Source organism: Patagioenas fasciata, chromosome 1, assembly GCF_037038585.1.
Source record: "Patagioenas fasciata isolate bPatFas1 chromosome 1, bPatFas1.hap1, whole genome shotgun sequence".
NCBI lineage: Eukaryota > Metazoa > Chordata > Aves > Columbiformes > Columbidae > Patagioenas > Patagioenas fasciata.
The window spans coordinates 30,024,954-30,038,169 of record NC_092520.1 but is presented as its reverse complement, the minus strand read 5'-3'; the positions used below and the strand labels follow the sequence as shown (position 1 = coordinate 30,038,169).

At 43.0% G+C, this 13,216-nt stretch overlaps 1 protein-coding gene across 2 annotated transcripts in view; it reads right to left on the bottom strand.

Annotated features, from left to right (window-relative positions):
• Positions 1-4,677: 4,677 nt before the first annotated feature.
• The window catches only part of DHRS12 (dehydrogenase/reductase 12), a 29,106-nt gene continuing 20,567 nt past the window's right edge, over positions 4,678-13,216 (bottom strand). Inside the window, exons 6-10 of one of the 2 annotated variants that reach the window (XM_065862083.2) lie at positions 13,132-13,193; positions 12,298-12,402; positions 11,677-11,767; positions 10,222-10,359; positions 4,678-7,560 (exon numbers count right to left, since the gene is read on the bottom strand). In XM_065862083.2, coding sequence (XP_065718155.2) covers positions 7,433-7,560; positions 10,222-10,359; positions 11,677-11,767; positions 12,298-12,402; positions 13,132-13,193 — 524 coding nt within the window. In that variant the 3' untranslated portion in view covers positions 4,678-7,432. The remainder of the gene's footprint in view (positions 7,561-10,221; positions 10,360-11,676; positions 11,768-12,297; positions 12,403-13,131; positions 13,194-13,216) is intronic. The other variant, XM_065862134.2, reaches the window with a different exon arrangement.

The window sequence follows — 13,216 nt, the reverse complement described above, 5'->3', positions numbered from 1 at the left end:
GATCGACCTATATTACCTTTTTAGAAGGATATTGCTGGGATGAATGAACAAAAAAAACGTGCTTTTTCCAAAGGCATCTTCTCTGAGGAGTCGACTCTTTGTGCCTTTAATCCGTTTTAGCATGCTGTTGGTGTAGAGAACAGAACAGCAGACTAGTCCCAGGGCTTTCCTCTATCTCCTCCCTCAGAAGTCCTCGTGCTGTGTGACACAGCACATCAGGGGTGCTCAGTCCTGCCCCATTCCAGACTGCACTTTTCCCCGCTAAAGCAGGGAGGCCATGATGTTTACCACTGCAGAGCACATTGCTACCTAGAGAAGCCTTGTGTTTTCCCTTGAGTGATACTGCCAAAAGAGAAGAAGGATTCGCTTCTGTTTGTCTGGAAGTAATTTGCTTTTTTGTTTCCTCAAAGGTTAACACCACCTGTTGCATTAATTCCAGACCGGTGTGCTGCTGCAGTAAAATGTGAGTGGACTTCTGCGTGCGTGTCACAGGGCTGCTGTGTGTTTTCAGGGAAAATTCTCTTTTCAAACATCCTATAAGCTGTGCTTAAGCATTTTGCCGTCACGTTCTCCGAAATGATGCCACTTTGGCTTTCCTGGTCATACAGCCCATTGTTGGTTCCCCTCTAGACAGCATAAAGTATATTTTAAAACATAATTCACACAGTACTGAAAAGGTTCTTTTTCCAGCTTGAATGCTAATTGTTTTCCAAGTCCTCCCACTTTCTCTCCTGGAAGCTAGATGCTTGTTTCCTCTTGGAGAGCTTTTCGTTGCACCTTGTGCATGTTTTCTGATGACTGAAGTGTTCTTGGCTGACGAAGCCATGCAAGATGAGCAAGTCGCCTGCCAATATTTCATTCCAGCTGGAGGAGGTGTGTGGAACTTTGCTGGACTATGCTGTTCCACACCACCTTGGGCTCAGGGCCTTTTGGCTGCAGACCTGACTCGCTTTGCTGTGCAGGGAGAGTCTCACATGGGAGCACCGAAATGAACTGAAATCATTGTGCAGTGCCTTGCTCCTGAAGACACATCGCTGTTGCAACAAGCCTGGGACTCCAGCGTGGATTGTGCTTCCAGTGGTGGAGTGGAGTCAGCAAGCTGAGGATCTGCTCCTGGGTCCACGCTCAGTCCTTTTGAACATGTAATGTCCAAACGAAGGTGAGGAACCAACTCCAAAAGAGACTAAATTTGAGAGCGAGGTGTGTTTGGGTTGCTCTGCAGTAAGTGATTGGCCACCCCCGCTTCCAAGCTGTTGTGGATTCAGTGTTGCTTATGGGTGGATGTTGGGTATACAAATCCATTTTGTAAAATTTCTCTTGCTGTTCTTTCTGACTAAACTATCTGCATGGTTATCTGAATTTAACCTGAACATTCCTTTATCTTGCAGTCTCAGGGCAGACTGGTCTTGGCTTAGAAAGTGATATAAGCTGAAGGGGAAGCTGGTGGAGAAGGGGAAGTGTGTCCCTTTGCTATGATCTTAAGAGCTGTAATGTAGAGAGATGAAGGGAAAACAGGTGTCTCTAATTCAAGTAATTCCTTTACCTTCCAAATGAAACAAGAAGGATTTGATGTTGAGTGAGTTAAAACACCTGCCTTTCTGTTCTGGTGTGTTAGGGGAACAGTCTCATCTTCTACATCCACATATCCTTGTTGCCTGGTTGTTTTATTTCCATGTTAGTTGCTGAATAACAAATCTGAGCTATTTTTATGAACTGCATTATCGGGGGGGGGGAGGGTGTCTTCTGTTACAGATGCAAATTATATAGCACCCCACACACACTCATATGGAGCAGAGTCCCTTTTAGCAATATCTCCTGCTGTGCAAAGGGATGTACAAACAATACTGGCCTTCCTCTGCTCTTTGCTTTAGAAAATTGATTTTCATTTTTCTCTCAGCTGGTGTTTCCTTGGGGGAAGAAGCAGCGTTCTTTAGAGCATCTACCTGCCATTCTTGGTCTTAAAATGAACAGTATCTGCAGTGCTCAGGCAGGCGATGGAGCAGCCGGTGCTCACATAAGCAGTGTCTGAGCAGCTGACTTGAGCCACTTGTGGTCCAGGTGGCTGAAGGAAGGTCAAGTTGAGCCCCAAACTTCAGTCTTTTCAAGCTGAAAACATTTGTTGTGGTTTAACCCCAGTGGGCAACTAGGACCACACAGCCACTCGCTCACCTACCCCAAGTGGGATGAGGGAGAGACTCAAAAGGGGAAAAAATACCCAAACAACCAAACTTGTGGGTTGAGATAAGGACAGTTTAATAGGGCAGCAAAGGAAGATAACATAATTAATAATAGTAATAGTATATACAAAACAGGTGATGCACAATACAATTGTTCTTTGGTTTGATTGCCCAACAGTATTTACGTACCTCAAGTAGCACTGTGAAAAATGCCCTAAGTGTATACTCTGACATTAAACACGTCACCACTGAGATGGGGCAGAAAAGGTGTCAGGCCTTATGCAGATACAGGTTTTGCCTCTCTCCACTTACTTGTTCCCCAGACATTACATCATCTGAATTTATTAAAGGGTTTATCTCCTTTGTACTTTCCAGGTTCTTTACATAATTTTTTCATCCCTGTTCGCTGAATTCAGCACCTTTGCAGATATTAACCAAATAAAAAAGTTTTACAACGTATCAGGGCTTCCTTCAGATGTGAAAGACTCATCATTCACAGGTCTATTTTGTCCTGTCCCAGGAAAAATCTGTGGGGTTGCCACCACCAGCTAATTAAGACAGTTTCAGGAAAATAAAAAGGGTACACGGACATACTTGATTCATCTTTGCCATTACCAGTAGTTTCAGGTGTGGTTTAGTTTTCCAATGAGAGTTGCTTCTGGATCTACTTGGTAAGTTGAGTTCCCCATACTGACCAATATCTTGTGGGTTTTGTTGTCTTTCAGAATAGAGGGCTTTTTTTATGTGAAAAAAAGTCTTACTACCTTATGTTGCGGTCAGTGTTTTCTAGGAATACTGCTCAGCCACTTGACCATCTTTTCTGCTAATTGTATGGTAACACTTCCTAGTTCTGTTCTGTTAATGTAAATAAGTGCCTCCAATGTAAGTGAATAAATTGTGCTAGTTAAACCCAACTAAATGAATTTCTATCAGCTTCTGCCTGTTACTTTTCCTTCTCTATGCGTGTGTTGTTTTGTAATGAGGAATTTGGGTTGTTAAGTTTTTACTGGACCTATTCACCTACCTGTTCTGCGTGCTGTCATAAAGCTAACAAGTGTTCTATGGGCACACAGGGTCATTCCTTTGCTATGATGAATCTTCACTGCACCTGGCAGCTGCTGAGCAGCCAGGGGACGCAGCGTGTTGGGGCAGTGAATGAATTGCACTACTTTCTGCATCACCTCAAGGCTCCCTGTGGCTTCTCAACTGGGAAGTAAAGGGAAGATGATTTTTGACCATCAAGGAGAGTACCACTTCCTGGTGCTCCTTCCCTGATGCTTGCACCTGTGCAGGTTTTACCACTCTTCCTCTGTTTTAATCTGTGAAATACCACTGGCACAACTAAGAGTTGCACTTTCTTGAGCAGGCTGAAAATCTGGCCTGCTGAGACCTTTGGCCAGGATGATGCTGTGTTTCTTTGTAAAGCTGAGCATTAGCTTTTGTCTTGAGAGAAATACACAGTTTTTCCTAACGGCTATCTGATGGCTCCCTCTAGAGAGAGGAACATGAATACTGACCTGCTTCAGAAACTGAAGCTCTTGGATTGGGTCACTTTTAGTCCCAAAAGTGTTACCAGTTTTGTTACACTCGCTCCTCATCACACTCCTTGCCTTTTCAGTGCCTTCTTTCTTGTCTTGTCCAGATCTGTGCGGTTAGCGTGACTGCAGGATACAGCGTTTTCAACTTACTTGCATTTCAAAAGTATCTCCTGTTACCAGCCCATGTGTCTGACCAAATGCAGCCAGAGCTGCCTCTCCCAACAAAATAAGACACATGAGCCTGAGTTGCAAACACGGAAATACGCTGACCTGAGCCAGGAGACATCTGAGGCTTCCCACCACTGGTCAGTGACAGCGGGTGGCTGTTTACCAGCACCAATTTTAGATAAGTAGGACCTGGTGTCATGAGAAGGGGCACTTTATCTTTGCAAGGAGGGTGAGAGAGCAACTCACACAGGGAATGGAAGGCGGCACAGGCAAAAGGAACTTGTGGATTAAACTGGTTTATATAATAGCTGCCCTTCTCCGCTGGAGTGAATGACCACCAGGTGGTTCTCTGAAAGAAAGCTCGCCTTCACTCTTCACTCACTGAATTAATGAAAACCAGTACTGCTCCTAGTGCTGTGGCTCTAAAAAAACACTGTCATTCCAAAAATGCAATTAGTGATTTAATTGAAAATTGCAGTGTCTGGTCCGGGGCTGTGTCTCACCAGATACATTGCTTATGTTGAGTTTTTCAGCACTGACTTAAGTTTCTTTACATTGAAGTCTATAGCACAGCTCCCCTCCTTGGGCTAAGATAGGACATGTTCAGCATCCCACCTGAGTTTTGTGTGTGTCCTGTTCCTGGAGAGTGGAACAGTTCAAGCGTGGAGACTCAGGACGGCACGAAACTGGCGGGTGTGGTGTTGTAAATGCCAACAGTTCGTATTTGCAGTTTCCTCCAAAATAGTGAGGTACATATGGGGATGCCCTGCTATTTAAAGGCAGAAAACACACAATTGTTGTTACCTTTAATCAGCCACATCTTGTTTTATTTTGGTTTTTATTTATTTTTATAAAGAATAAACATGGCCCAGAAATTAAATTTAGGAAGAGAGGCAATTCAAGTTTACAAAATCAGCTGATATTCATTACACTGAGTTCCTAAAATCTTCACCCAAGACAGAGAAATGTTTCGGTGGCCTCCGCAGCACTGCGCTCAGCCCGGCTGCACTGTTGATGGGCCGTGCCTTCCCATTAGGACCTGGGGAAATGAGTCTGCAAGTGGTCTGCGGCAACACATTCCTCTTCGTGCAAAATCCCCATGAGCAAAAACCTTCCGACCAAGTGACTTCACAATATGAAGAAAAATGTGAAAGTCTTCAGAATGTGGAAAAACAAACAAAACAAAACAACAAACCAACCAACCTGAGGTCAGAGCCATGTGAGCCTGACACAAGTGTTGGGCTGAGTGTGGAAAGGGAAGAGCAGTAAGAACAGCTGCTGTTCTTCTCCTTCAGCTCCTATAAAGCAGATGTGTGCTGACACCTCAGGGTGTGCTGCTTCAGCAAGAATTTGCACCACCATCTACTTCTGGTGAGCTGTCCCTGGACGCTATTTTTCTCTAGCGCCTAAAATTTTGTAGGTGGTAATTAATGTATTTGCTTACATGCAGGTACAAGACATTCTGAACTGCACCAACACAAAGCATCTCACTGGTTCTACAGGCGCACACTGCGTCTGCTCTGGTGGAAAAGGGCTGCATTAAAGCATCATCAGGACCATTGTATCAGTGTGGGAGACTCCAGATTTTGTTACTAATTGATGTGTTTTAATTCTTTATAAATCACAGGTGCTCTTAATCCATAGTATCTGGCTCTTATACACTGTAACCAAACTTTGATTACAACAGTTTTCATACTTTCGGCTTGTTTTTAAGCTGTGACTAAAGAGAAAAATATAGGCTACTCAAATACATCAGTACAGAATGTAGACTAAAATATATGTTATATACTGTGCACTTTTATTTTTATGAACTACTTAAATACCTGACATTAAATTTTTCTTCTATACTGCAGAGCTGAGAAGCAACTTGACTTAAAAAACAGAGTACGCAAATGTCTTTCTCAGCTTTGCAGCTATAGGATTGAGAAATGTAGTTACTACATATGCTTTCAGCCATGCCTTTATTTTTAGTAACTCTATTGAAGAGTGAAATGTTAATACCGGAATTCTAGGAAATAAACATCTCTACAAGCCTTGCAGTTGTTTTCTTTCACTGCAGTGTGAGAAGGAGTTAAGCTTCTGAAATGCAGCAGTAGTTCAAATGCTGATCCAGCCTCTCCAGGAAGAGCTGTGACAGCATGACGTGTCTCAGCGCTGCTTATCATGGGAAAATGTATTTCAGGGCCTCTCTGGCAGTAAATCCTTTCTTTCCAAGGACACGGACAATGGGCCGAAAGAAGAACTTCTTTTTCTAAATTGCGTTACAGTTGTGTCTGGGCCTTTTGTCCCACCACACAGGTCTGCAGCCAGGTGTAAAACACTAGCGCAACATGGTTGGGTTCTGTACGTAACAGTGCAGGAGAACATGTATTACCACTGTTTTTATTAATAACCTTGGCTTTGCAGTAAATCTGGAATGTGTACAACAAAATGAATCCCACCTGAACGTCTTAGCCTGAGCTGGTTGTCTTCACCATCAGTAGAGAGATGTAGGAATGCAGGGGTTGTTTCTTAGACTAGATCCAGTAAAACACTGTGAAAAAGTCTGTTTTCTCTCTACTGATTTACAGTGAGAATCCCAATGAGTAATTCAAATATTCACAGGTCAGGTAAGATTAATCCCATCCTCTGTGTCTGGAAATAAACAGTTCCAGGCAAAATACAACCCCTTCATCAGGAGGTGGACTTCTCTAAAATCTGTGCCTCCCAGCGTTCCCTCCCCCTCTTAATCCATTTGTAATGACAAAGCAATTCCCTTCGATCTTTCCCAGAAATGGCAAGCATGTATGGCTTAACATGTTATTTCTTTTCATGCCTGGAGTCATGCAGCCATTTCCCTGGTGGGTGTCTGGGTGGGGTATGTGTTGAAACCTCCCATTTCATGGTATCTTGACATAAACAGGATGATCTTCAGCCCTGGCTCCATAAAGTAATGTGGAAGGCATTTGGCAGTGTTCCCACATTCTTGCTGTTTAAACATGAGGAAGCAGATCGCTTCTGCATACCAGCACTGATTTATAGAAACTGAAGGCTGCAAGGAATCCTATTTAAACTAAGCAGGCAATGCAAGACAGAGTTTCTGCATTCCCAGTCATAGCTTTGAGCCCAGTCAACCTTGTACAATGAAGGAAGTCACCACCCTGTCAAATACAGTGGTTGAACATTGTTTAAAACATTTACTACTTCTCTCCTGAAGCCTTCCATGAGGGCTACTGAAGGTACACTCCTCTGCATTTCTCTGTGCTTTTTTAAAAGATTTTGGGTAACTTCACAAAGTCTTGGGCATTATTTTATGCCTCCCAATTTTTCTTCTAATTCAAAGGACACAACCTTACTGTGTCTTGAGACAGCAGGTGCCTATTCACCATGGCAGAAACTTGCCAGCAGCAAAAAAAAAAATTGCAGGCACCACTCTGCCCCATGATGAGAACACCTGAACACAATCTATTTTTAACAGGCCTACAGCATCCTAATTCCCCTCAACAGCAGGCACACTACAGCACTGTTCCTGTGTAATTAGAAGCGTTGTGGTTGCACTGAGTAGTGACACTAAGTTCCTAAAGAAGCGGATTTAAACTTCTGGGAGAATTCTTCCAGCACCTCCATTAGCTTCTCCTCATCCTCAGGTGGACTGTGTGTGCTTGCCAGGGGTAAGTGTGTAGGGACAGGTTGCCTATCTGGAAGACAAAATAATTTAAAATCCTGAATTGTTTAACTATCTCTTCCACCACAAAGGAGATTTTTCTGCGAGCGTCTATACTTCCTAAACACACCTCATGGTCTTGAAGCCAGGAAACTTACCTTCTAGGTATCTGTAAACACTGTTAGTTATCATATCTTCCAAACCAGAAATTCAACTGATTTCAATTGTACTCTGGAACTAGAGTCATTGTGCTTTAGCACAATGTGACTTGGACTGGGGAGGGAGACCTCATGTGCAGCTAGGGACAGGACAGATGAAGGACAGCCTTGTTGTGGGGTTAGGGCAGTTTCCTTTCAGGAGTGTGATGCTTGTACACAAAGACCAAAAACTTGCAACTGTTGTTGCAGGCAGAAGGTGCTTTTGCAGCATGAGACAGTTTTTCCTTGCCTCCTGGATAACGTTTCTGGTACTACACAAATTCCCCAGCAAGGACATGGCAAAATTTTCAGTGTCAAAATGCTTACTTTCATCCTTAAGAATAAAAGGTTAAATTCTAACTGCTAACGAATTTCTGCTAATTGCTCAACCACCAGAAGTAACATGTATCCAACATAAAGATGTCTGGCCAAATTTGCTCAATTTGATGCTTTGTATTGTTTTTCCAGATGTCATATTCCTTGCTCACTCTGTGTAAATATCACCATCACTTTATCACCATCCATTCTAAGGGATTTTTTTCTCTTCAAAACCACAGTATCTAGGTCCTGGGAACCTCACAACAACATTCTCATGTGTATGAAGCAACCACCAGGGTGCTGGTACAGCACTGTTACTCTATTTAACAAGTCCGACTTCTGCAGTAGCCACCTACTAGAGAGAGACTAGAAGAGGGATTAAAGAGGAGACTAGAAGAACAGGCAGTTGCAGCACTGGGCAGCAGATTTCTCTGCAAACCTATCAGGCTTCCATCGGGCTGCCCAGGGGAGCAGTGATGTTTGCTCTCTTAAGAGCAAATATTGTAACTGGCTGCACATACGGCGTAACCTCTGCTCATGGAAAACTGAGAAGAGAGTAACATGCAGAGGAATGTTCCCTTCTCTGTCACGGAATATGAGTTGCTTCCTACCTAACTGCAGTGCTTCCAGTAGCCTGTGCTAAAGTTTGGGAACTATGTGTGAAAGCCAAGTTCAGCATCACGGAGAAGAAGCTGCAAGTCTTTGGAAAACAGAACTCTGGCAAACATTTTTTATTTATTTTGGCAGATGAAGAGAATGTTGTAGGAGTCATGTTCTCACTTCCCATTTTTTTTTCCTCAGGAAAAAAAAAAAATGCTCATTTCAGTTTGCACTCAAAGGGAAGAGAATAAAAGAGAACAAAGGAAATGGAGGGAAGGTGTTGCTATTTGAGAAATGGCCACCTAGGACCAGAAGAGCAGGGTCTGTGATAAAGTGCTCCTGGACACAAAGCCCTTTTCTGAAAAGGCCCAAAGAAGGGCCCATACTAAGCTGTGGCTTCCAAAGGGCAGTAAGAGAGAGAAATAATCAACTTCATCACTATTTGATCAGCATGGGACACGGGCACAGGACTTCTCTTGCAGCCTTAAGGGCAGTCATGCCCAAACCAAAGCTCTCAAAAGTCAACAGATACATCTAAAGAGCCAAGGCATGTTCCCTTTTTACTGAGTCTGGGAGCAGACAAAGGTCAAAGGCAAGAGCCTGGTGGAATTTTGATCTAGAGAAAGAATAACCGAGCAGAAGCATTAGGACCAAAGGCGGTGATAGGAGTACGAAAAATGCAAAGCCTGGTTTCACAAAGAACATGGAGCAGCTGGGATGTAGCATTTCTGTAGGCATCACATGATGACATGAGAAAGGTCAGGTTAAAATATCTTTCAACCAACCCTCTGTGACTGTCTGGGAGGGGACAGAAGGCACAAAGTCAACTCAACTCCAGAAAAGTCTAAGTTTCCTGCATGTTCCATCTAGAAATTCAGTGAATCAGGATTTGAGTGCCACATCCAATAAAAGTACTGGGCTTCTGTAAGCAATTACCCTGAGCTTTGCCTTTCTGCTTCTGGACTGACCTGCATCACCAATAAGACATCCATGCTTCCAGCTCCTCCTACTAAGGTGCCTGTCATTTGTCTGGGAGAAAAGAAAGGCTCTACTCTAATTTTCCATTCCCTACGCTTACAGTGCCAAAAATGCCACTGTGCTCAAGTCTCTGCCCAGCGTTAGAGAAAGGGGGAATTGGCAGCTTTAACTAGCGTGAAACAGTAGGAAGAAGAGCCTGTCAAAGCAAAGCCAACCCCCAGTACTCTGTCAGAAGGATGCTAGTTTCCCAGCATCATAAAAGATGCTGTTTGCCTGCTGTGATTCACCTCCACTTGGCACAGTCCTGCACACAGCCATTTTCATTTTAAAAAGCCCAACTCGCCCTAAAGAAATCCTTTGAAGTCCCCATCAGCTACTTTAGAGGACAAAAGCAGGAACATAACAACTTAATACAGTTTTTCTCTGGTTGCACAATGCTCACTTGAACCCTTAGTCTTGGAATGATTTTGATAAATACTTTATCCTTTGAAATACAGTTGCCCAGTGGAGCCTCCATCCCCTTCCAGGCCAGACGAGGACCTGACACTCCAGGCAGCTCAGGGACCTTCACTGCTATACAATGTAAGACACTGCCCCCTTACCTTGGAAGAACAAGCCACTTGGTAACTTTGTTGCTTCAGATGACACTGCCAACCACACAATGGTATCAGCTCCCTGGGCCTCTGTGCGCAGAGTGTTCTTCATCCTCTGATAGAAATCTGGCATTGACGACCTCACAGCTAGAAAGAATAACAAAGGAACGGTGGTCTGCCATGCAAGACATTTTTGATTAAAAAAAAACCAAAAAAAAAACAAAAAAAAAGCAGCTTAAAATTGCCATTGTGAGTGTAGGGAGAAGATAAGGCATCTCAAAGTTATGAAAGAAAATGAGTATTTCCCTATAACTAGGGGTATGACTTTGTGCTGGAACACTGTTAAACTGCCAGATGATCCACCAGTTGTTTGTTTGGGTCAAATTACAGGGATAACACTAGAAGGAGCTGAGAACAGGACCCAGAAGAGATTCCTTAGCCAATTCCATTCTAAACCACAAAGAAGTAAGACATGGGGGAACAGAAATACCAAATAACAGGTATACTAACAGGATTTTTAGCTCTTATTTTCCCACATGTTTTAGGAAACCAGTTGCAGTATTGCATTTAAAAACTGTTGATGAACAGTATCTAAACCAACTATATAATTAATGTTTAAACTCTGGTTTCTTTTTCTTATGTCCAACAGGTGATGACTGAAGTCCCATCCCCTGGAACTGTTTATTTTTGGGGGCTGGAGAGTTGTTGAACTTTAAGGTTGGGTAACTTTATGGTTCATTAGGTTTGAAAACCACAAAGGATGTGCAAAAATACACGTATTTTAAAGAAAAATACTAGGATATTTAGTTGGAAAGCACAGTATTCAAGGATGAAGCAGACAGGGTAAAAGGTTCTGTCATCAGAAACTAATTTGGGAAACTGTATCCTTTGGTGTTAGGGGCTGGTAAGATACTGCGGAACGCGACATGCACACTGGATAACCGGTGCTGGCCCACCTGCTGAGACCCAGTCACTGAAGAACAGCTGCAGCTCATGCAAAGGGCTGTCTTGCCAAACGCACTGCTTCTTGACAGCAATAAATGTTTAGAGGAAGAGCAGAGGAATAGGGCTTGCACAATGGTGTGCGCTCCATTTTCCTCTATGCCCTTGCAAATTCCCAGCATCTGCACGGTGGTACTCACAGAAGCAAAAGCTCTTATCTCTGTGTTTAACAGTCCCACTACAAATGTAACTTCAAGGTTAGCTTAACGCACTATGGCTCTGCTGTGCATTTGTGCGGGGCTAGAACCACTCATTGCCCATTATTATTCTCTGTACACACAGACAGCAGAGACTGTGCAGAACAGAGCTACCAAGGGAGTACAAAACTACTTCAAGCACCAGTTTGGAGCCAAGAAATCACTGCACCTGTTGGAGAAATCCACCAGAAAGTCTCATTTCTCTTTGCTATAAGACTAATCCTGAAAAGAAAAAAATACAGTCAGAGTGTCAAGCAGATGTTACCTGGAGTGTCTGCCCAGCCGGGGTGCATAACAGAGAAATGGATGTTTCTGTGAGCTTTTGCCCATTGTTCTGTCAAGACAACTTGCTGTCTCTGGGATAGAGCAAAAAGAGCCAGACAAGCATCAAGTTCAATAGCCTGTCCAACAAGTTAGTTCCCAGGGAGATAAACTACACCATAGCAGGGCACCTTTGCATAGCAGAAATATATCCTTGCTCATCCTGACTAGATTTATTGGATAATTTTGTCAGAGAACACTGTAGTCATCGCAATTCATATGCTGGCCACGAGCTTACTTTTCAAGTGGTTACACTGCTTTTACTGACCACATCTATTTGCTGCAGACTATAGCTAAGAACTAAGTAGGCAGAAAGTGTCCATCAGCTAAAGACAGTTTCTCCCCTTGAGACTTAAATCAAATTAAATCAAAGTCTAGCCATGCTCTTGGCATGAGATGGTACACACTCATAAGTGCATGCCATCATACTCCTGAAGGTTTATAGCTCTGTGTGATTGGATAAAACAGGAAAGCAACAGCAAAGAAGAGGCTTTTTGCAAAGCAGATGGTGTAAGCCACCTAGCAAATGAGTGCTGGGCTCTGTTCTCTAACCCATGGACTGTACCTTGTTTTGTGCATACACCATAACTCCATCAAATGTCCCATTTCCCGACTGCAAGTCAGATATGTTTAATTTTTGAACTAGCATGCCCCCTGAAGAAACGGTTATCTGTAAGTGAATGAATGGAAAGCAAATGAATGAAAAGCAAACGCAGGAACTCCTCACAATCATGCTTATGCATGTAACGTGGTCTTCAGCCCATATTTTGAAGTTCCTAGAAGGATTTCTCTGCAAACTCTTTGCACTATGCTTGTCCTCAGGTGTGGAACGTACTTGGAGATGAGGAAGAAGAAATAGCATTTTTTCAGAAAGTGATTTTCATTTGAAGTGGTGTTGATTCCATTAAGGAATTTGGTGCTTTTTACTTTTGAAAAGTAATTGGGAGAAATAAAAGAGCAGAATAGCACTATTTGTAGTTTATGTTTAGCATTTATAGAAGCTAGATAGAAACCAAGAGACTGTACAAAACCTGGGAAATCTCATTTAAAACATTTACCTGCTCTCCAGCTTTAGACCAAGACCTGTAAGGTTCTTTGAAGCCTATACTCCTATTATAGGTATTTTGCACTATTCTGAAAGAGATAACTTGCCCCAGGAAAAGGAAAAGGAGAAGTTTCCAAAGGAAGTGTTCTACTCATTTTTCCAAAGAAGGGTTGAGAACTGCAAGCAGGAGCTTTGCCTTGGAGAAGGTGGCTGTTGTCAGCAAAATACAAGAGCATTCTAGAGATGCTTACATCATCATAACTGATTCTGCATCACCAGGACAGCCAAACAAATGCTGTCACAAGAACAGTAAAAATAGTAAAACACCACTTTTCAACAGCATTGCAGACTCACCACTCTGCCATCAGCTTCTTTTTCCAGCAGGGGCAGCAGGGCAGTTGTCAGAATGTACGTACCTACAAGACAGACAGACATCAAC